The sequence below is a fragment of the Musca domestica genome, unplaced genomic scaffold, assembly GCF_030504385.1.
Source record: "Musca domestica strain aabys unplaced genomic scaffold, Musca_domestica.polishedcontigs.V.1.1 209, whole genome shotgun sequence".
NCBI classification, from domain to species: domain Eukaryota; kingdom Metazoa; phylum Arthropoda; class Insecta; order Diptera; family Muscidae; genus Musca; species Musca domestica.
The window spans coordinates 277,071-301,889 of NW_026712257.1; the positions used below are offsets into that span (position 1 = coordinate 277,071).

Consider the following 24,819-nt stretch of genomic DNA (forward strand, 5'->3'; position numbering starts at 1 on the left):
TTATTATTATTATTATTATTATTATTATTATTATTATTATTATTATTATTATTATTATATTATTATTATTATTATTATTATTATTATTATATTATTATTATTATTATTATTATTATTATTATTATTATGATTATTATTATTATTATGATTATTATTATTATTATTATTATTATTATTATTATTATTATTATTAATTATTATTATTGTTATTATTATTATTATTAGTATTATTATTATCATTATTATAATTATTATTATTATTATTATTATTATTATTATTATTATTATTATTATTGTTATTATTATTATTATTTTATTATTATTGTTATTATTATTGTTATTATTATTATTATTGTTATTATTATTATTATTATTTTTATTATTATTGTTATTATTATTGTTATTATTATTATTATTATTATTATAATTATTATTATTGTTATTATTATTATTATTAGTATTATTATTATCATTATTATAATTATTATTATAATTATTGTTATTATTATTTTATTATTATTTTAATTTTACTTATGAACTTATGTCCTTATGATGCTAATAGCTGAAAACCCCCTTAATATAAAATAAAACAATGTTTCGTTTTATTTAATAATAATTTTTGTTTCTTTATTTTTTTATTGTATTCACAAAAATACAATTTACATTTTTTTGTTGTTGTAAAATTAATATTGTTTTTTGTTTGTTTGATAATTATCGTATTAATTTATAAAAACAATCTTTATAAACCTAAATATTTTTGTTTTTTTAGTTATGGTACAATAAACGTATATATAAATAATATAAAAACACAAACTCAGACATTTTTCTTAACAACTTCCATTGCCGTTTCATTTTTTTTATATGGAAATAAATAACGGAAGGAAATGCTGTATGTGTGTATTGAGTTGAGTACTACAATAAATGATATTTAGTGGAAGATCGTAGAGAGGGGGAAGGGGGGAAAGTAAAATTATAAAAAATAATATGGAAGGGGGACAGTGTTTTTTTGTTTTTTTTCTTTTTAAATTAAATTACAAAATTATAAAATTTGAAAAATGAAATTAAAAAATAATAAAATAAAATAAAAATACCTATGAATTAACAAATACGAACTAGAAGCACATGCACTCTTATAAACATAAATCGAATGACGAGTCACTTTTACATTGCCATTCGATTTTGTTTTACCATTTAATTTAATAGTTTAATTTGTTTTTGTAATTAAAAAAAAAAAATATTGCATTTCAATTCGTTAATGATAAATTTTTGTTGTTGCTGATTTTTTGTTTTTGTTTGAAATTTCAAGTCGTCATAAAGCAGCTTTTTAAAAGCTTTACATTAAGCTGAGTAATTTGCAGTGTTTTTTTTTTTTGTTAGGCACTAAATTTTAGCAGGAAATTAAAAGAGAGATTCTAAGAAATCACTCAAATAAAAAAAAAATAATAAGAAAAAATTTTACATTTTCCAATGAATATTTTATACACAAATAATATATATAAAAAAAATTACAACAAATCAATATAAAGCTTTCAACTTGTCATCATCTGAAATATCATCAAATAATTAAGTTCGTCTGAGAGATGAGTAAAATGACGCTGATGATGATGTTGATGGTCGCATCTCTCATGGGTATGTATGGATGTGAAATGGAATGGGTTTTTGCATTGTGACTTAAGTGCCTGGGCCTTTTGTGGAGGACTAGCATTTAAGCCCCATTTAAAGTGTTGTGAGCATTTTCTTTTTTTCTAAAGTTTGTTACATTAGTCGAGCGTTTCGTAATAAATATTTAATAGATGATTGTTTGCTGCTTTTATTCCTGGTAGTTTTTTTGTTCGTTTATTTGAGATTTTGTATTATTACTAACGCTGCTAAATTGGCAGTTGTGTGTGTGTGGTTGTTTGTTCTATTGAATTTATTGGACTTCGCTATCACTATCACTCTTTTCTGTGAATGAAAGAACGAAAACACACAAAATCATAAAAAATTAATACAGAGTAACACAAGTACACACGAAGGATGGCAGGAACAGGCCATTATAACAAATTTCCGTAGAAGCATTATGACTTCCATTAAACTTGACCTTTATAAGGGTCATGTGTCATATGGTGTTTCCTGCCACCCTAACATTTTTCTAAAGCCACTCACCTTTTTTGCCAGTATAGGCATGTCGTTTTAATCGATCGTATAAATCATCCTTGGTACCATATAACGAGGCATTCGACCTAGCCAATGTGCTCATCTTGCCACCTCCATGCAGACCTGTGGAGTATACAACGTCTGTGATTAAATCAATTAGCAATTCAAACTGGGTTCCGGGGGAAAAATATTTAAAATAATATTTTCGTGATTTTGAAACTTATTGATCTCTAAAGAAACAGCGCTGATATCAATAAATGTTCCCTACTTACCATCCTTCATGTACGTTTCATTGTAGAAATTTGGCATTTCCCAGCCATCCTCCTCATCGTCATAGTAATGGGCATAGGTACTGTGATGTGAGGGCGCTATCGACTCGGCATACGGTGTATGGGCTCCATAGTAGAAGTTCACCTGAGAACCGGTTTGATCGATGGCCGGCGATAACATTTTCTTTGGATCACGTCTCTTTGTCGAACGGACACAAATCATCCAGATCAATAGAACTATGACTATAATGAAGATCACAGCACCGGCAATACCGCCAGCAATATAGGCAAATTCAGAACGTTCGGCACAGTGGGGGCCGGTGAAGGAGCCAACACAGCGACACGATGGTGTACCCTTGAGATCCTTAACACAATTGCCTTGATTCTCACAGAAACCATCACAGACATCGGTACACTCCATGCCAGTACCATTGAAACCAGGTTTACATTCACATTTAAAGTCCGAAGTTTCCGGCACCAAAATACAATAAGCATTAGGATCACAATGAGGACGTCCTTCGGCCACTTGTTCACAGGGATTTGTACATTCAGATTTTGAGGTAGCTCCGGTAATCTTGGTGCTGTGATTGGGTGGACACTGAATGCAGGAAGTTTGTTGGGTTTCCGGCTGATAGTAACCCTTGCGACATTCTTCACACATGTTAATGGTGCTGTTGAGATAGGTACCGGGCGAGCACACCGGCAGGGTACATTCTTCAACGGATTTGGCACCAACCTTGGGTGTGGTGCGACCCAATGGACAGGCTGCACATGAGGGCTGGACACCCTGGGCACGATATGTACCGCGAGGACAAGGTTCACAGCGCCCGTCAACACCCAGCTGTTGGCCAGAAGAGCATTCATCGCGACATTCCTTGCGTGAAGTGGCCTCGGCGGAGCGTGTTGTTTGACCCAAACCGCACAATTCACAACTGAAGGAACCTTCATTGGGTTGGAAGAAACCATGACCGCAAGATCTGCACAAACCAGTTTCAGAGTCAAAGTATTTGCCAGCAGGACAACGTTCCTTACAGCTGGCAGCCGAACGGGCTCCAGGTCCGGCGGTGACACCGGGGCGACCAGCAATAATGGGACATTTGCTGCACTGCAATTGGCCAGCTTCCGATTGATAGGTACCGCGTTCACAAGGAACACAAGTATTGTTGCGGGTATCATAGAAGGTACCAATGGCACAGGGTACACAGTCGGGAATCATGACAACTTGTCCCACGGGGCAAGCATATTCAGAGCCCAATTCCAAAGAGGCGGGATCCGGTACGGTGTTGGGTAATATGTCCTGGACGGCGAATTGGTCATCTTCCAAAATAAGTTTTTCCAACAGGGCCTTGACAGTGGAACGTTCGCCAGTAGAGGTATGAACTACCGGATCACTGGATGGGGAAAAGAGAGAAAATATATTAGCATTCTTCTTTAAATAAATCAAACTATTTAAGCAAAGCATTTTGTTGTTAGGCACTAAAAAATTTCAGAATTTTTTGAATTTTTGTTAAAGACATGGACATGAATACCATAACCTCCCCCAACCTCAACCCCAACAAAACCATAACCACAATGTCTGAGATATATAGCGAATTATTTTTGAGGGATTTGCAGAATTTCTAAAAAGCAGCAGCGAAAGAACTTTCAAAAGCGTTTCTATTTCTTAACAAAAACATACTTCACTGCCGGGAAAGAAATTTCCAGCGTGTATGTATCACCGCCTGTTTGTTGGCGTCCTTGACGTGCTCTGGGATCTGGATCTTCTTCATCGCTATAAAGTTTTGGAATAACACATAGGTACAAATTTTTTAAAAAAACACATACATGCTCACACAAATAATAACCAAGACACACATTTGTACAATCAAAAAAAGGACATGAAGTTCCTAAGGTCCCATTACTTACTTGAGTACTGGTATTTCAGCTTCCAAGACATAGACACCACCATCCTTGGCCTGACGTCTGACACGATTACTTTGAGTGCCGCGATAGTGATCACATTTCACATCGATTTGAATGTCTTTGCATTCGCGTGAGCCCTCCACAGAATATGAACAGAAGTTCCAATCACGATTAAGCGAGTTAACAGAGCTGGTGACCTTCTGACGGAGCACACCTTGACCGGCCTTGTTACACAAAACATCAGAGGGGAAGAGCATTTTGATGCGGAATACACGTTGGGCCAATTTGGAAGCTATGGAGGAGAACACACATTAGTTGATAAACGATAGCAGGAGGAAAAGAAAATTCAACTTACGTGAACAGGCAGGATATACCAAGGGCATGGATGGGTCGGGTGTTGGGCGCCAGAAACCTTCAGCACCACAGGTATAGAATTCAGGTACTTCCTCAGAGAATCTAAGGCCAGGGTTACAAGAAATTTCACAGACCTTGAATTGGCCTCCAGTACCCCAGTCCTTGCAGACTTGTACACCACCAACAGGATCAGCCAAGGGAGGACAGAAGTCAGCTAAAAGAAACACAAATAAATTAATGTCATCTCCTCCCCACCTCTCCTCCTCCCACTATAAAATACTTACTCAACAATGAAACCTTGAAGCTGCAGGTGGCTGTATTGCCAGCTGCATCCGAAGCAATGTAGGTAATATCATATGAACCCCATAACAAGGTGGTACCGGGACGGTGACCATTACGTTCCACAATCTTGGTAACACCAATGTTATCGCTAAAGTGTGGCTCATCCCATGAAACCACAGCCGAACCATTCTTGGCAATAACCCACAAATCTCCAGGGCAGTGTTCCACAACTGGTGGCTCTTTATCCACTTCCAATTGTTGGCAATTGGGTCCGGTGTAACCATTTGGACATCTACGTTGACCACACATTGAGGGTACATTACGTTCAACACCTCCCACAGTGATCTCATAACCAGACCAATTCAAAATCAAACCATTATAGAGCACAGGCTCCGAACGGCAATCACGTACTTGTTTCTGAATTTCCGATGTGGTATCCAAGGCTCTGGCCCATACTTGAACCTTTGTCATTGTACCTTGGAAACCAGATTCCGAGTAGGACAGGGCATATTTCGAGTCATCAGGTTGTGGGCGACCCAACACCGACCACAAATAGGGTGGCAAGGTACGTCCTTGGGCATATTCAATCTTGCTGGCAATCAGACCTTCGGTAATCAGCTGCAATTGGCCAGACATACCATCCCAAACAATGGCAACATGATGCCATTGGCCATCATTGACGGAGGTGTATTCACCGAATGACAGGAAGACATCTTGATAGTCGGCGAAGAGGGAAACTTGTACACCACTTGAGTGGGCCTGTAACATTAGGCGTCTGTTGCTGGCCATATTGGGCGACTCAACGCCATACAAGGTGAAGAAAATGCCGGTATCATCCTTCTGCGAGAATTGCACCCACATGGCAATTGTCAAACTGGTAGCTTCGCCGGTGTAGAAGGGTACAACTTGGGCAGCCGTGGAACGTGTGGCATCACTAAAGTACAAATCATAATCCACTTGGATGGTTTTGCGACAATCATCGCCGGTCATGTTGAATGGACATTGACAATAGAAGCCATTGGTCAAATCAATGCAGGTGGCACCAGGTGGACAGGAGTTGTCCTTGCAGTCAACGATATCCTCTTCACAATTTACGCCGGTGAAACCTTGGGGACAGACACAAGTGTAACCTTCGCCCACATCAATACAGGTGGCACCATTCTGGCAGAGATGAGCCTCACAGGCATCGAATTCATATTGGCAACCAATGCCCGAATAATCCATTGGACAAGTACAATTCAATCCAGAACCAAAGTCTTGGCATTTACCACCATGCATACAAGGATTGCCGATACAACGTTCGGGAGCAGTTTCACAATTCTTGCCATCCGTACCCGAGGGGCAGACACAGAAGTAGTCTTGGAACAGATCAATACATTTGGCATCGTTCTGGCAAGGCGATTGGGTGTCACAAGTGGTTATTTGATGTTCACAATGCAAGCCACTCCAGCCCTTTTCACACTCACAATCGAAGCCTCCGACACGATCGGTACACTTGCCATAATTCAAGCAAGGGTTGCTTTCGCAGTCATCAATGTCCGTTTCACACAATTCACCAGTGAAACCATCGCGGCAGGCGCACTTGAATTTATTGTCCAAATCCAAGCAGCGTTCAGTACCGACAGGATTGCAGGGATCGCTGAGACACTCATCAATTTCAGCCTCGCAATTCAAACCAACAAAGCCAGGGCGACATTTACAGACAAAGCCGTCCAATTGGTCAACACAGGTGGCACCGTTCTGGCATGGATTCGATTCACAGTCATCAATGGTGTGTTGGCAATTCTTGCCAGTGTAGCCGGGTTCACAGTTACAGCTATAGCCATTAACCAAATCAATACAGACTCCATCATTGGCACATGGGCGATCTTCACAGTCATCTATGTTTACATCACATGCTGGTCCCGTCCAGCCTGGGTGGCAGACACATTCATGGTCAAACAGGCGATCAACACAAGTACCGTGTTTGCAGGGTTCCGAAAGGCAGAGATCAATCTTCTCTTCACATCGCTTACCGGTGAAACCGGGTGGACAGGTGCACTGGAAGTCGTTAACCAAATCAGTGCAGTTGGCACCCAACAAACAAGGATTCTCAGCGCAATCATTGATGTTAGCTTCGCAATGGAAACCTTCCCATCCTGGCAAACATTCACACTTGTAACGGCCCTGTTGCAGAGCTCTACAGCTGGCTCCGTTGGAGCAAGGATTTCCGTTGGCGGTACAAGGATCAATGGTAACATCACAGTTTTCACCAGTGTAACCACTGCGGCAGAGACAGGTATAGTTCTTGTAGCCAGGTTCATTCTTGCACATAGCACGGGTGGGACAGGTATCTTCGCGACAATCACTGGCCTCTTCCTGGCAATTGATGCCCGAATAACCGGGAGGACATTCACAGCGATAACCTTGAGGTTGGTCCACACAGGAACCACCATTGTAACATGGCTGTGAGGCACACTCATCGATGTCGATTTCACAACGTTTACCCGAAAAGCCGGCAGGGCAGAAGCATTGAATTCCATGACCCATGGGAACGCAGAGGCCACCATGTTGACAGGCACCTTCACCACATACCACAGGTTTACATTCTTCACGACCCTTGGCTCCAGGAGCTTCGGTGCGCATATTTGTGGGACATTCATTGCAAGTTTGTGCTCCAATGGCACTTTGATAGAAGTTCATGGGGCAAGGAGAGCATGGAGCCAATCCAGTGGTGGAATAGGTACCAGGTGGACATTTCTGACGACACAGGCTCTTGGTGGAGGCGGCGGGTTGGAAGGTGAAAGTGTTCTGAGGACAAGCTTGACAATCCTTGAAGCCACCGGTTGGTGGATCACTGGTGAAAGAGTTGCGTGGACATTCCAAACATGGCACCAAACCAGTTGGAGAATAGGTACCATAACCGCACACTGGAATACAGTCATTCAAGGATTTGGAACCCTCTTCCTTGGTGTAAGTTCCGGCTGGGCAACGCATGCAGGTACCCTGGCGATCGCGGTTTTGATAGTAACCACGAGGGCAGTTGGTACAAACATTTTGTCCAGTAGCCACATATGTACCGGCAGGGCAGTGCAAACAACGTGGCACATCACTGGTATCCATGTTCAACACTTCACCCACACTGCAAGTGAATCCACGAGAGATGTTGCTGTTCAAGGCACGCAGGGGAGGACATTGATTTCCAATGTTGGAAATGTTCAGCAGAGAATCAATGACAGCACTGGCATAAGGAACACTCAAATCGAAGATCAAATTCATGGTGGAACCACACAGTTCGTATAGCTGAGGTTGTCTAATCGCCGGCAAAATTGACAAAATGAAATCCATTTTCACCACATTCTCTTCCTTAAGGCTGGGGATGGATTTCAGGAAGGTAACATTCATATTGACATTGACGGCGGAGCAACGTTGTGACAGCAACTGATTAAGGCCGGCATAGTTTTGGGCCAATGCATCCTGGTATTTACCCAAACAGGATTGAGCCACGGCACCATTGGCACGATAGGTAATGGTGGCGGTTACTTGATAATCAGCTTGTTCGGTATTCTCGGACACACAATCGGGTACAACCGAAGTGGGTTTCCATAGTCTGGAAGTTTCACAAGAGAAGCTCTTAATGGGTTCGCCATCAGTGAAACGGAATCCTGGTTTACACGTGGCAATACATTCAATGCCACGATCTCCGGGTAAGCAGTTGATGGCTCCATTGGCAGGTGGTTGCAGTTCCCAATCGACACAAGGGGAGGCTTGTACCGAAACCTGGTAGTTACAGAAGGCCTTGTTGCCAAATTTGTCGATGGCAGTGACAGTGACATTTTCAAAGCCTCTAATTGGTATGACAGCACTTTCAGGACTGAATGATAGACGCACTTCTCCCGATTCATCGGAGGTCTTGATGCGATTGCGGGTGTCGTTGAAGTTTACATTGTAACGATCCTGGCGTTCGGCCAATTCAATGACATAGCTTTGAGGACATTGCAGCAGAGGTGGAGTCACATCGGGCACGGTAATATTGATTTCACAAATGGCCACATTACCATCATAATCGAAGGCAACATATTTCACCACGGTATCGCGGAAGATGAACGAGGGTGTCTTGAAGTTTTGTGGCTTCACTTCCAAACGGGCAATGGAGCCAGAATTATCCACAGCTGTTGGCTCGGTAAAGTTAACCGGCAAAATGGCACCAAATTCATCACGTTTCACAATAATCGGTTGCTGAGGACAGTTTTGGAAGATTGGAGGTTCATTGTCCACACAAGGTGAGTAGCCGTAGTCATAACCTAGCAATGGTTCCTTCTTGGGTTCCTCACAACCCATCAATTCGAATTTCAAACAAGCATTATCCATATAGCTGACGATGCCCAAGATAACGAAACGGGCCTGGACATATTTAGGTAAGGTGATCATGGCCAATTCACCATAGTTACCAGGATCACGCATGGTCAGATTGAAATTGGGGAAATAGACAACATAATTCTCGTTCTCGGCTTGTTTGTAGAAGAATCTGATTTCGGTGGGACGACCCACAATATCATTGGTGACAACACCCTTAACCAGGATGGCCTTGACACGATAGATTTGTCCCAAATCCACACTGACATAGGTAAAGGCCTCTTGCTTGCCACACCAACCGGTGGCAGAGTTCAAACGAATATTTTTGGCTTCATAATTGGGTCTCTCAGATGTGGCATTAATGGCAGAATCAGGAATCTTACCTGAAGTAAGACCCAATGGCTTGATAACCTTACATTCCGGTTCACGAATACAGGTAATGGGACGAGGATTGATGAGAATGTAACCGGGGCGATTACAGCCAAAGTAGACTTCAGAACCTTGTTCATAGCTCTTGGCAATTTGACGACCATCACTTGGACGTCCAGGATCATCACACACAGGACCCTCACAGCGCAAATCACCAAAGTCCCAAATACCATCTTGTTGACAGCGTACCACATTGTCGTGATGAGAAGTTTGACCGGCCAATTTGAAGGTATTCTGGCAGCCAAAGAAGAAATTGCTCTGATAACGGGTATCAACATATTGTCCATATTCAGCTCCAGGTGTGGGCATGGGTTCGTAACAATCAACACGAGGGCATGAGGGCTGGGAACCAGACAACCAATAGTCGGGTAGGCCAGGTTTGGGATCATAAACACATTGACGGAAGCCAGACGAGGCAGTAGAACGCAGCTGACGGCCAGGGGCATTGCAGGTAATGGAAACATTTTCACGGAAGGGAACCAAAACTGATTCAGGATCTGGTCTCAAAACTGACAGGCCCTCCATTTTGTCATCGGGTAGAGAAACACATTTGGCATCTGAAAAGAGTTTAAGAGCCAAGGTAAGTATGGTATAAATTTGTATGTTTTTATTCATACTTACAATTACATTCCGGTACCGAACCATTCCATTGACCACTTGACAAACACAATAGCGAAGAGCTTCCCGACATAATGTAACCAAAGTTACATTGGAAGTTAACAATATCACCAAAGTGATGAGTATCCTTATCAGTCAACAACTTGCCATTTTCGGGTTCTTCCAAATTGGGGCACATCAAAGGCACACAGGTCTTGTTGCGTTGATAGGTATCTCCATCACGTTCTCCGGTCTCGGTCTTCTCCACATAGTAGCCAGCTGTACCGTTGGCGGTATACAATTGATAGCCAGTGTTGCAAGAGCAGGAATAGCTTCCAGGTGAGTTAACACATTTCTGATCACATCCGCCATTATTCTTGGCACACTCATTGATATCGACACAATCCAGACGGGTACAACCCATGGCTTCGAAACGTATACATGGAGCGCCTACATAATCCTGAATGCGGAAACGGACATAGCGGGCCTCAATGGGCATGGGCAAATTCAAAATCGACAAAGTGGGTTCAAGGATTCTAAATTCCACAGCGGTGCCATCAGGATTGGTGTAATCCTTGAAAACATCGGTGAGATCATCGGTGTATTGTAGACGAACGGCCGAGGTAAAGGCAATGTTGCCATCAAAGCGTTGAACAGACATCGTACGGAAACCTCTCAAAATAGTTGGAGCCTTGAGGTCAATCAAAATCCAATTGGCTCCTGGTTCAGCGGAAGCGCCACACCAACCTCCGGAAGTTAAACGTACCATACCCTTAGAGAAACCCTCCTCACTAGCCGAAGTGGTAATACTTTCATCAGGAATACCACCATTACTGAGTCCCAAATCTCCAACTGGACGACATTCAGAGGTGGCAGTAAAACCAGCCCTACATTGACAATGGAAAGATCCGGCAGTATTTACACATTCCGTGGTGGCCAAATCACATTGGGTCGAGGTACATTCATTAATGTCCTCACAAGTGGGAGGATTTTCAAAGATTTGATCGCTATTGCAACGAATAATGTTGCTGCCAATCAGCTTGTAACCCTTGAAGCACTGAACGCGAGCATCATCGGAATAGTAGTAGGCACGATCTGAATCGACCACAAAACCATTTTCAATTTTGGGGAATTCATAGCAACGTTTGCGAGAGCAACGAGGCACTTCACCACTCCAGGTTCCATTGGACATACAGGTGAGCACGGGATGTCCGGTACGTTCATAACCAGGTTCACATTCGTATTGGACAATGGTGCCGTAGCTACGACCACCACCATTCAAGAGAGTAATATTGGCATGGGGTACTTCGGGTAGCGGGGCACATTGCGAAGCCATACAGGTGGGTTTACGTTCCCAACGACCATCTGGCAGACAGGATATTTTTTCAATTGGTAAACCGGAACTGAAAGTGAAGCCAGCATAACATTGGTACATGGCCACACCGCGATAGGTGACATTCGAGGAGCCAATGGAGAAACCGTTATCGATTTGGGGTACTGGACCGCAATAAACCTCTGTGGGGAGAAAATATTAGCAGGAGATTTAAGAGGAGTTGGGTATTGTTTTTACATTACCTTGACATTTGGGAATGTAGGAGACACTCCAGTTGCCACCCTTCATACATTCGGTCACAATTTTACTTTTGCCGGTGGCAAATTCCTGGCCAATGGGACAAGTAAAGGTAACCACAGTTCCAAAGGCAGTGTCGCGGCTCGAAGCCAAGGCACCAATGCCAGGTTGCAATTCAGGACAATCAGCCGAGAAAGTGGCAGACCAGCTATAAAGAGAGGGAGAAAAGTCAAATAAGGAACATAATATTATTGCCTCCAAACTTACCCAGCAGCATTGTGCAAAGCATCCGATGTGAATTTAATCAACATCTCTCCTGACGAAGCTGTCAATGTCAATTTGGGCACAGCAGTTCCAGTGAAACCATCTCCTGAATGCAAACGCAATCCCGATGTTGAAGATCCATCGTAGACCTGCACATTGTCACTCTTGTGGACCATAAATTTAACAAATTTCAACGACAAAGGCGAGCCCATGCTATTGCGAATGGTGAAATAACATTCCTGATTTTTGGGATAATCAGCCAAACCGAAAGCTGGAGAGGTAACTGTACCATTCCTGGCAGTAATGGTGGCCTTGCAACCTTGAATGTAACGCAAACTGAAACCTTTGCCAGAATCTCCCAGACTAGATTTGAAATACAAATACAAAGCATTGCCGGTGGAGATAATGACCTTTTCGTTGGTGCCAGTCTTGCCAGTCAACTTGGCAATGGGACGGCTCATCGGCGATTCTCCATCGCGTATCAACATATAATCACGTCCCTCCACAATATCCAAATCGTCGACTTCAATGGAAATAATACGACCAGGTTGGGCCTTAATAATGTACAGGCATTCCAAGCCACCGGGATACTGCTTGGGATAGTTGGGACTGGTCAAGGTTTGACGTTGCAATGTGGCCTTCAAAGTGCCGCCGCAAACTTTCGATTCTGTCTTCCATGTGGCCCGGAAACCTTTACGTTCCACACTACCATCCGAGGTGAACTTGACGATCATGAAGTTCGAAGCCGAGACCAAAGGTTGTGTGGTCAAGTCGTGTTTACCACTCAAAGTGGCCAGAGAAACAGATTTCTCTTCTGTGCGTCCACCAACCAAAACTTGTACTGTATCGAAAGTCTTTTCCGTTTCAAAATCTTGGAATTGCAAAATAATATTGCTACCCAAAGGACCCTCCAAAGTCCATTTGCACTTGGACAAGGCACCATATTTATGAGGATAGTTGGGACTTTCAATAACATCACCGCCCGATTGCATATGATAGTGGCACTGGGCAGGACAATCCAATTCATCAGAACCATCTCCACAGTCATCGGAGCCATCACATTTGAAACTTTGATTGACACACTTGCCATTGGCACAGTGGATGGAATTTACAGGGCAGGCTGAGGCACGACACATAAAAGGTAGCAAACTCTCGCAAGTACCCAAATTCCATGATTGAATGACCGAGGTAAAGGTGGCGGCCACACATTCTCCTGATTGGGGATTGGGTTGATGCAGCGACCAAAAACCGGAGTATTGAGAGATTAAAGCTCCCGATGCCGATTCCAGGGTATTTGTGCGCAATTCATCCAATGAGGCCAAACCCAGCCAATATTTATCTGATGCCCGATGATTGGGATCATTAAGGCGGGCTATCGACAGGGTGTTGTTGTTTTCGGCATAATTATCGATGGCCACTAATTCAGCACCATATCTGGATGAGGGAAAAAGAAATGGAAATTAGTTAAGTGTTGAGAATACTAAAGTGAATAATTGTTGCATTTGTTTTGTTTGTGTAGACGGCGGTATTCATCTGACGCTTTGAGTTATTTGACTACAAATAAATTGACAGCACTTTCTATTTTGTTTTCAATGTTGTTGTTTTTTTTAATGAATAACGAAAAAATAATGGCAAAAGTAGAGGCCATGGAGAATTTGATACACCTTAATGCGAGGGTATTTTCGATCAGAGGAAAATAATGTCATATTGGATAGAAATTCTACAGAAGGCTAGAAGACCAGAGTTTATATTTATTCTGAATATAAAATAATGTCGTAGAAAGCTAAGCCACATATGCTGTGCTGCTGTAACTTTAAAAGAGAGAGAGAGATGTGGAATTATCTCTGAGAGAGCAAATGAGAAAGTACGAAACGTAAATGACCAAGGTAGATGTACTAGGTAATCGCATCAGCCCAGCTGACGGCACCATTAAATGTCAAAACAAATTGTTGTAATGAAGAATTCGCCCTAAATGAATGCAACAACAAATTTGTTTATGTTGTCTTCCCTTAAAGTACCTTTTTATAATATTTCAAATAATTTAAGAGCAAGTTAAGAGTGAAACCAGTAAAAAAATTAAAAGAAAATGAAGGAAGGAGGTTAGAATGGAGTGCAGCTTTAAGAATTAAGTTAGCCTCAACACCTAAGATTCCCAAAGCACATCACGGGAAGTAGTGCAAGAATTCGACTCTTGTTATTTGCAGTTCCGGAAAACTTTCTTGGTTTAAAAAATATCGCAATACTACAATTAATACTTATTTTACTCTTATTTGTTTTACAATAAAAACTTTTATTGCGACGTTCGTTTACGACGAGAGGCACACAAAAAAAATGTAAACAAACACCTCGTTTCTAATTGGTTGAAACAAATTTGCCGCAACCTTTAAATGTCAAGGCGAATCTATGTTTTTCGCCTTAGATGCCAATTTTGACATTTGAGGGGACCACAAAAGTGGCTTTGTTGTAGCAATTCGCCGATGCGGTTACCTGTTACATCTACCTTGTAAATGACAAAAAATGAGGCTCGATAGTCATTTTATATAGAAGACCTGAAGAGCGAATATAAGAGGGGTTCTTATGAAATACGATAGGGTTTTCTATGTAGAAGTCCATAAGATTTTCTAATCTTCTTAGTACAGAAAGAAGGATTTAGTTTTATAGGGCACCGAAAATCTTTATATAAAGAAAGCCAGAATCTGTAGGTCAGGAAGTTTTTTTATTCAAAATCACAAAGGGTCTCCTTATGAAAGTTATATTGTCAATTTTCTTCCAAAGGCTTAGATTAGTTTCTCAAATTTGAATCATCAACTCAAACAATTCTGTTTAAAAATATAACTAAAGCCATCAAAAAATGTTGTAAAAATTCGGAATATTTAAATTCTGTCTGCTCCTCCTAGAAAACCAAAAAAATATTTTTTTAAGAAATAGCATTGATAAAAATTACCTATTATCACCTAGAGGTACTTATGTACGATAATTATGCCAAAGATTGGACTTTTATGATTAATTTTCTGCCGAAGGGGTTGGTACCTATTACGGAGCTCAAATAACTAATTAAAACTTTGTTTGGTTGAAAATTTGTTCTTATTCGTTCTTTTCCACACTATTCGGTCCTCCAAAATCATGAAAGTATCCAAAATCGGGAGAGACCTTTACCTAGGGCTACACAAAATCTTAGAACTTGATCTAGGTTCAGAACAAAAAAACGAATGTATACCATATGGAGTTTGAAATGACTATTTCGGAGAGATACACCATTCCATGGTGGAGAGTAAACAAGTAAAAAAGCAGCTGGCCTGGACTTTTAATACCCTCCACCATTGTGAAGGATCTTGAATTTCAAAAAAAAAAAATCCGCCGAAAGATAGTATTTAAATGAAAACCCTTATATGGGGGATATACGAAGACTTGGACCTGCATAAGGTGGGGGGGCACCATTGTTTGGGGGGCTATACGATATCGTGGACCTATGTAAACAATTCTCTTTCAGGGGGTAAAGTAATCACAGTGAACTCCTTGTGTAGAATTTCAGACAATTGCATTGCAAAGTTTGGCTATAATCATCAAAATACCGGGTGGACCCATATAGAAAATTCTCTTTCAGGGGGTAAAGTACTCCCAGAGAACTTCTTGTGTAGAATTTCAGACAATTCCATTGAAAAATGTGACTAAAATCATCAAAATACCGAATATCGGGGGGTAGCGTTATATGGGATTTCATACGATATCGTGGACTGATATAACCCATCTTCGAACTTCACCTACCTGCAGACAAAAGACAGATATGTGTAAAATTTTAGCTTCCTATCTTTATTCGTTTTGACTCTAGCGTGAATACAACAGACGGACGGACGGAAGGACGGACACGGCAAAATCGTCTTAGAATATTACACTGATCAAGAATATATATACTTTGTTGGGTCTCAAATTATTATTTCGATGAGTTACAAATGAAATGAGGAACTAAATATACCCTCCTCCATACAATGTAGGGTGGAGGGTATATAGAGAAAGTCTTCTTAAAGAGTATTATGAGTCGAATAACACTTTACAAGGTATTGTAAACTATCTTAAAATAATAAGTAATTTCTTAAATTACAAGGGCAAAAAATTCTGCTTTCCTAATTACTAAGTAAAGACTAAAAACCAAAGTTTGTGAGATTGAAAAATAGCATCTTCGAAAGATGGAAAACAATAAAAATGTATAAAGGATAAAAAAAGTTTCTAGAAATTAGACAAATATTTGAGTTTGGTCAGAGATTGACTACCTATAAAAGTAATAGTAAGTTGATTTGTAAGTAGTTACGATGGGCGAAAATTTTTGGGAAGTACATTATTTTGCAATGGGTGTTTTTTTGCTGGTTATATTTATAAGATGGGAAATGTATTTTTGTCAAGAAGGTCTTATATAGAAGTGAATATGGTCATCTTATATAAAAAGAACGTATCTCTATTTATGATTTCAATATCTTCATTTCATATAGATACAGACCATGTTAAAAATAATTGTTTTTCACCTTCCATTCCCTGTTGTAGCGTGCTGTAATAAAATAGATACAGACCATATTAAAAAAAACTGTTAAATCCGCCTTCCACTCCCTGCTGTAGCGCGCCGTAATAAGAAGGAGAAATCGTTTTACCCGCCACAAGTAGAGAATCTTAGAAAGGGAGAGTGCCTTTTGTTGTAGGAACGAACGAACGAACAAACAAACATTCACATATTTTTTTTTCGTGAAAACATATTTTCATATGTTCATAATTGTTGGCCCAAATATGAAAGACGGGTTAACAATGGAACATACGTACCGACACAAACACACACTAAATACTTATAAAGTACATTCATTTCGATATACATATAAACATTAACTCTGCCATATATGTGTGTGTGTGTGTTCATAAGTATATTTCGGTTTTTTGCTCTCTTGCCACACACTTATACACACACACGGTCAATGATATAAACTTTCATTTCCAATATGAGGCAAGAATTACAACTACAAAAAGAGGAAAACGTGATGCCACCACATTCAATGGCATAGCCATACACACACACACATTTAAACAGCCATTCACAAAGACCACAATGGCTGAAATTTCCTATGGACACTTCCAAGGTAATCATCATCATCAACAACAACAACAACATCATCATCAGGAGAACAATTGCCTGGCCTGCCTTTAAGACCCCGAATTGTATTAACCATGAACGAGCGACAATGTAGATGACAACAATAAAGACATCGGCACAACACCAAGAAAAGTTGTATTGCTATTCTTATTGTTGTTGTTGCTGTAAATGCTTTAAACGAAAGGAAAATTTAACAACAATTCTGTTTCGCTGTGTGGCGAAGAATTCACTTAATAAAATATTCATTTTATTGTACGATGATGAGGATTTACTTGGCCATACATATATAAGTAGTCATAATATCAAGGCTTGACACTTTTCTTCAGGGAGTGTGTGTGTGTGTATATGTGTGTCTGTATGTCTGTCTATCATATCATGAAATGTGTTTTTTTTTTGCTAAAAAGACGACCCATAAAATAAATTTTTTATGATGTTACATTATTTATGGCGCCTTATTTCAATTTAATTGTTTTAGAAGTCAATTAAACTTGTTGAATTTATTATGGTTGGAAAGAGAAAAGGAAAACAAAAAAAAAAAAAAAACAGTCAACAAAAGAAATATGTCAAAATTATGTCAGTTGTTGATCTATGGACTGGCTAGACAACAATTGTGGGCAATCTTCATAAAAGGAAGACAATAAAAATGATTCTTTACAATTTTTTGAATGATGTATTAAAGATTTCACCAAATATTTTTTTGAATGAGATACAACTCAAAACCAGAAAAGAAAGTCTTGTAGTCGGGCGGAGACGACTTTATGATACCCTACACCACTTTGCTAATTTAGTAGAGCTCCAGATAACAATTAAAAGTTTTTATGGGAGAATTCTATCATACACGCTATGGTTATATTTATAATTTAAAGTTCAAATGGCTAAATATGCCGAAGCATTTGTATATTTTAAATTCGGACTTGTATTGCCCATTTGATATATATGGGAGCTATATCCAAATCTGAACCAATCTTGATAAAATTTGGCAAAGATATTTCTGAGCTGTATTTCAGATATTTCCCTGGATATCGTTGTTATGGAGTGCATATTACGGCTGTGGGTAACAAATATAACAAATCGGATGAACAATACATATGGGAGCTATAGCTATATCTGAACCGATCTTCATAAAATTTTACATACTAGCTTCTAGACTCAATTCGGTCGTAAGTGCCAAATTTCATCCCATATTGGCAAATATTAGACGTTTGGTGCACAATAAAAGGTAAATCGGACGAAGTTATATATGGGAGATATATCCAAATCTGAACCGATCTCCATAAAATTTAGCAACGGTACTTCTGAGCAGTATTTGATATATTTCCCCAAATATTGTTGTCACAGAGTGCATATTATGGCTGCGGAGGACTAAAATAACAAATCGGATGAACAAAATATATTGGAGCTATAGCTATATCTGAACCGATTTCCACCAAATTTGGTATACTTATTTTCAGGCCTAATTTGGTTGTATGGGCAAAATTTCATACTATTCGGGCTGATATTACTCGTTTGGTGCACAATAAAATGCAAATCGGACGAAAATATATATGGGAGCTATATCTAAAGTTTTACCGATTATCTCCAATTTCAATAGGGTTCGTCCTTGGGGCAAACAAATGATTTGTGCAATATTTCTTCTGGATCGGGTATTAAATGCGAACTGTACATTGTTCACAAAAATACATGGACAGACGGACATGCATAAATCGACTCAGAATATGATTCTATACAGATCATCAAAAGGAACTATGGATCTATCTCGTTTCCTTTTGCCTGTTACAAACCAATGCACAAAGACATAATACCCTGTCCACCATGTGGTGTAGGGTATAATGAAAACAAAGCGAGCCTTTAAAAGTGAAAAAAAAATCCAAAGCATATAGAAATTCACTGAGCTTCATTTAAGACATCAAGTTTGGAAAATTCTCACATTCACCAAATGAATTTATTCTCCTCAAAATTCAAAGGTAACAAGAACCTCCTCCTCAAAACTCAAAGTTCCTAACATTCTTTTGTAATTTTGCTCTTCGGCTTTGAATGACATGTACGCCTTATTGGCTATGCCTTGTTAATCCACGTTATCTTCAGAGCTATCACATTTCGAATTTTGATTGACACATTAACCATTAACATCGTCATGGAGGAGGCTTAAGGGATAAACTAAGGTACGACACAAAGTGTAATCTATCAATTTTGTGTCCTCTGGGGATTTTGTTTAATAAGGGGGAAGTTTTCTTTCTTTTTTTTTTTTTTGTTTCTGTGAAGAGTTTTTTTCATGGACAATTGTAGAGAGAAAAGTAAGAATTTAGTACATTCAGAACAAAAGGAACAAATACTGAAAGTACAGAATTAAGATAGGTGCATGTGCCACTTTCAGCAATATTACTCAGAAAAACGTCCATTGCCATATAATGGAATTCCTAACCAATTTTTTTCAGTTGAAACTACATCTACAAATCAACCTACTAATCCCTTTGCAAGGGCATGACACTCGAAATAAGTCCTTATTCTATGGCCACTTAAAGTCGGCAAAAATGTCGAAAACATTAGCCCTATATAAACAAATAATTCTGTCTTTTATCTGCAGGCAGGTCAAGTAAGATGGGCTTTATCGGTCCACGATATCGTATAGCCCCCATACAATGATTCCCCCGATATTCGGTATTTTGATGATTGTAGCCACATTTTCCAATGGAATAGTCTGAAAATCCACACAAGGAGTTCATTTTGAGTACTTTACCCCCCTGAAAGAGATTTGTCTATTTAGGTCTACGGTCTAGGTACTACAACCTATGATGGAAAATTGTCTATGCAGGTCCACGTCTTCGTATAGCGTTATTTTGATGATTTTAGCGACATTTTTCACCGGAATTGTTTTTAATTTCGTATTTGAAGTTCGAATTCGTTACTACAACGTATGACAAAAAATTACTTATCCACATATTCGCATAGCCCCCATCTAAAGGTTTCTTCGTTTCTTTTTTCGATGGATTTTTTTTTGAAAATGTTTAAGTTCCTCCCGAATGGTGGAGGGTATAAAAAAATCGGACTTGCTGACGAGTTTCGGCGTTGGTTAAACGGATCCTCAGATATATTTGCTGTGGATGATGGCTTAAAAGGACCGTTCTTTGGGTTGTTATTTCGAAGATATTGCGATAAAAAAATATGTGAATTAAACAGCAGAACAACACAAGCTCGACTTTAAACTACTAAAAATCTTTTTGAGAGCAATTCTTTCATCTTGAAGCGCTGGGATTTTTCATCCCAATAACTTGCTCCCAATGCACACTCCTGTCATTGTGCCGCTGTAGGAAGGCGGATTGGTGGATTTGAACGTTGAGACAGCGATATTTGGCTTTTATTCAAGTGACATGGAAAAACTAAGTATGCTTGGTTCTTTTCTACTCCAAGGAGAGCTCCCGCTCAACTTCGAGCGAGTTTTATCTACTATTCCAGCAATTCGGAGGTTTAGAACGACTGTTTTTTTTTAACTTCTCTATTGGCTCTAGGTGGCTGTTTGGTAAGTACTTACTTCCTATGATATGCCAATGTTAAAATAAGAGGCTAATATGCTATTTTGAAAGTAGTTTTTTATCAACATTTACTTAACAGTTATTTGGTAAAGATATTTGGACTGGGACATTCGGAACCGAGAAAAATTGATAATTTTGAAGTTCGTTTGAAACAGTGACTTGTTTGCTCTTCTTAATATCGAGGTTAGATTGTTTTTTTTTATTTATTTTTATTATTATTTATTTTATTTTTGACCGCACCACCATATCTCCATGCCGGTTTTAATACCCCATATTGTATCCATTCCTAGAGAACATCATGTTTTCTTTGTCGCATTCAGCTATAAATTACATCTGCACCAACAGGAATTATCAGGAAGTGAAGTGCAACATAAAAGAGAACATGTTTGTTTTTGCCCATTTACAATTTTAATGCTTGCGAAAAAAGGGGTGATGACTTTAAATGGTGTTTAAGGTCAACAGCAAAGTTGTAGTTGTAGCTTTTTTTTTTTGAGAAGATAAAAAACGGGTACTGATTTAAATTGGCAAAATAAAAAAAGGAAGTGAAAAAGAGACTGAGTTAACACTAAATGAAACAGAAAAGGTTTAAAAAACGTGTATAAAGGCATGATACATCTAGCGGTTAGGGCGAACAACGCCTTTTGGGATTTAATATGTTCTATGTTTTAAAAACATATTTCAATTTGGAACAAAAATAAAAAAATAAAAAAAAACCAGAAGACTATAAATATTTAGGGCTAACATGACTTCCATAAAAAATCTTGAGAAGATTTTTTCTGTTCATAATCCGAAGGAATTTGTAGAAAACCTAGATAGATAAACCATTCTATTCATGAATATCTATTTTAAGATCAAAAGGCTACACAAGTTTCTACACAAGTCTTAAAATGGCATTGATACACTTCAACTACTCCATTTAAATTTTTGAAAAAAAAAACAACAACCTTGATATGTTGTAATATCCAGATTTTCCAATTGTTTATGTATTAGGTAACCCATTCACTCCCTCTTAACTTAAAAAAAAAACTTTAAGCCCTTATGTAAACGTTGGGGAGTGTACATATATACCAATAACAACAATAGAAAAAATCATCTTTATCATTCATTCATTGTTAATGAAACATTTGTAATCGAATACAATAACCATAATCTATATGACATATATATACAAAATAAAATATAAATTCATAAGTGTTTATGTATCGATGGACGAGTGTCTGTATGTATGTGTATGTGTGTGAGTTTGTTTCGGGTATATAAAATATGAATGTACTGACTGACATTGGGGCCTATTGTGAGTAATCAAGTGGCATATTTAAGTCTTCTTCATTCATTCAGCTTATTTCCTCCTCTTTCCATGACAGACGGTCTTCATATTCCAATGGATGAGTGTGGATGTGGGTATGTCTGTGTGTATGTATTCATGTGATGATGATGTTGATTGTTTGCAAGTTATTTATAAACAAGCAAGCAAAAAAAATAAACGTCATCATCAACATCCTCATGACCTTTGGCTTAAATACTCTCACTATCGCTCTCACATTAACAGTTGTGCTCTTCAAATTTAAATGGCTCTTTTGGCGATTTGCTTTTCTTTACATTGGCTTAATTTTATTTTGTGGAAAAATACTCTCACTCTCTTTCTCTTTTTAAATGGGTGAGTGGGATTCAAAGAGATTTTGAAAACAAAAATTAACATTGGTAAGTCATCATCGTCATCATCATCGTTGTGGTTAGAATCATTTGTGTATTTTTTCTCCAAGTTATTTGGGTTAACAACAGGTTCAAAAAATTTAGTGTTTTTTTCTCTCTCTCTCTCTCTCTCTCTCTCTTCTTTCTTTCATTATTTTCTTTTCAGGCATTAACTTGGTTGGTTGGTGGTTGACCAAAAATCAAAACACTTTCTTTTATTGTAGAATTGTTATTCATGTAACATGAAAAGAAGCATTGAAAAAAATTTGAAATGCCAGGCTAGGGGGAGATGGTTAACAAAAAGTTAAACTGAAAGTTGTTTTTTTTTTCTTTCCATGACATTCTTCTCCTCTGCTCTGCCCCGCTCAATTTAAATAATTCATTCCAGTAATGTGATGATTTGCCGAGTTTAAATGATACCCGACATGTGAGAATGATGATTCGATTTTTATGTCTCAGAGTAGGTATTGGAATTTAACCAAATTATGTTAATGAACCTTTAAAAAAATGTAAATGGGTTAAATCATCTCCATTTCTTGTTATCACGGAGTGATTAATATTTTTATTAGTTATTCAGTTTTTATTGTGTTTCTTTGTTTTTTGGATGCCTATGATTAATTTAAATTATAAAACATGTGAGAATTCTTTTTTCCAAAGAATGTTTTCTTTTGGGTTTTTTAGGTTTAAGCATAAAAGGTTGCCGGAGGAGAAAGTTGTTGGAAAAATTCTTTTCAAGCCATACAATTCTAAGATCATTAATTTGAAAAGTGAAACCCATTGTAAAGTGGTACGATAGAAGATTCTATGGATATATTTTAAGTTTTCCATGCTGTTCCATCCATCCAGATCATACAGCAGGAGATTGGGCCAAAGCATTATAAGAAGAAGCGATCTTTTAAAAATTTGCTCCAGGAGTACTGCAATATAATAATAAACATTACTGGTAGGGAAGTTTTCGACTATAATTCATCGGTATGTTAAAAATGTTTGGAATATTCAAGATATCGCCGTTGGAAAATTGTATACAGGGTGAAATAAAAAAAACTGTCTCGTACCATCGCTCGTTACCGTGATACTGGTTGCGTAGCCCGACGTCAAGGAAGAAAATAGCAACTTCAACAGAAATGGATCGAAAAGTAAAGAAGCGACTTGACCGAAACCCGCGTCGCAGTGGCCGAAAAATTGCTTGTGAGCTGAACATATCGCAATATTCCATTCGACAGATATTGAAAAATGAGCTACCGAAAGAAAATAGACTCAAAAGAGCTAAAGAGTTACTTCGCTTGGCCGAAAGTGGTGAACTGTCGAATTTAGTTTTCTACGATGAGAAAACATTCGTTGTCCTGCAGTTTGTAAACAAACAAAATGTTCGTGTTTACTTGCCAAAGAGGTCTGTTGAAAATGTGCACCTTCGGTTGGCCACCAGAACTCGAGTGGCGGCCATGGTGATGGTGTGGGCAGCCATAACAGCCGATGGTCGCTCTTCGCTCGTATTAATCGACCGTGGCGTTAGAATAAATGCCGAATATTATAGCGAAAATATTCTGGAGGGTCTATTATATATTCTGCGCTTCGTCGGGAAGGGGCAAAATACCGCAGAGCAACATTCGGGCAGCGTGTGATGGTTTCCTTGGTCGTTTGAAAGTCATAATTTGTGCCAAAATTGACCATCTAAACTTATTCTAAAATTTAATGCTATTTCTGTTGTTTTCGCTGGAGGAATCATCGAACCCTTTTTTCTTCGAAGACTTCGTGGCCCAAACGGTTACTGTGAATGGTGAGCGCTATAGAGCAATGATCAACGACTTCTTTTTGCCGCAACTTGATTAGTCGGGCTGGGAAAACATGTGGTTCCAACAGGACGGGGCAACGGTACACACGCGCCACAATCGATATGCTGAGGGATGCATTTTCCGGGCGCCTAATCTCCCTTTATGAAGATTTGCATTGGCCAGAAATATCCCCTAATTTGACCGCTCCAGACTTCTTTTTATAGGGCTTTTTGAAGTCGCGGGTTTATGTCAACAAGCCTCAGACTCTTTCAGCTCCTAAAGACAATATCAGTCAAGAATGTGAGGACCAATGGCCGGACGTTTTGGCCAAAGTTATGGAAACGCCATAAAAAGGTCTCAAAAGACAATAAACTGTGGCAGCGGTAAAAAAAACTAAAAAAACAAATAAAACTAGTCCACAAGAAGAATCAATTTTTTTCTTTTTAAATTCAACAAAAAAACATCGGAAGTTTTATGAAATTTTGGAAATATTTAGGGTTATTAGGTAGTCGACTAAATTATTTTCAAATTTTTCCTTTTTCCAATTTTTCGGTCT

General features: G+C 38.9%; 1 protein-coding gene across 5 annotated transcripts in view; it reads right to left on the reverse strand.

Moving 5' to 3' along the window:
* Positions 1-1,733: 1,733 nt before the first annotated feature.
* Positions 1,734-24,819, reverse strand: part of LOC101888489 (uncharacterized) — a 67,718-nt gene continuing 44,632 nt past the window's right edge. For 2 of the 5 annotated variants that reach the window (XM_059122635.1, XM_005186710.4), the window contains exons 4-13: positions 12,142-13,572; positions 11,880-12,082; positions 10,329-11,819; positions 4,946-10,264; positions 4,663-4,875; positions 4,311-4,599; positions 4,084-4,176; positions 2,409-3,796; positions 2,146-2,277; positions 1,734-1,944 (exon numbers count right to left, since the gene is read on the reverse strand). In XM_059122635.1, the coding sequence (XP_058978618.1) occupies positions 1,913-1,944; positions 2,146-2,277; positions 2,409-3,796; positions 4,084-4,176; positions 4,311-4,599; positions 4,663-4,875; positions 4,946-10,264; positions 10,329-11,819; positions 11,880-12,082; positions 12,142-13,572 (10,591 nt within the window). In that variant the 3' untranslated portion in view covers positions 1,734-1,912. The remainder of the gene's footprint in view (positions 1,945-2,145; positions 2,278-2,408; positions 3,797-4,083; positions 4,177-4,310; positions 4,600-4,662; positions 4,876-4,945; positions 10,265-10,328; positions 11,820-11,879; positions 12,083-12,141; positions 13,573-24,819) is intronic. The other 3 variants (XM_005186712.4, XM_059122636.1, XM_005186714.4) reach the window with 3 other exon arrangements.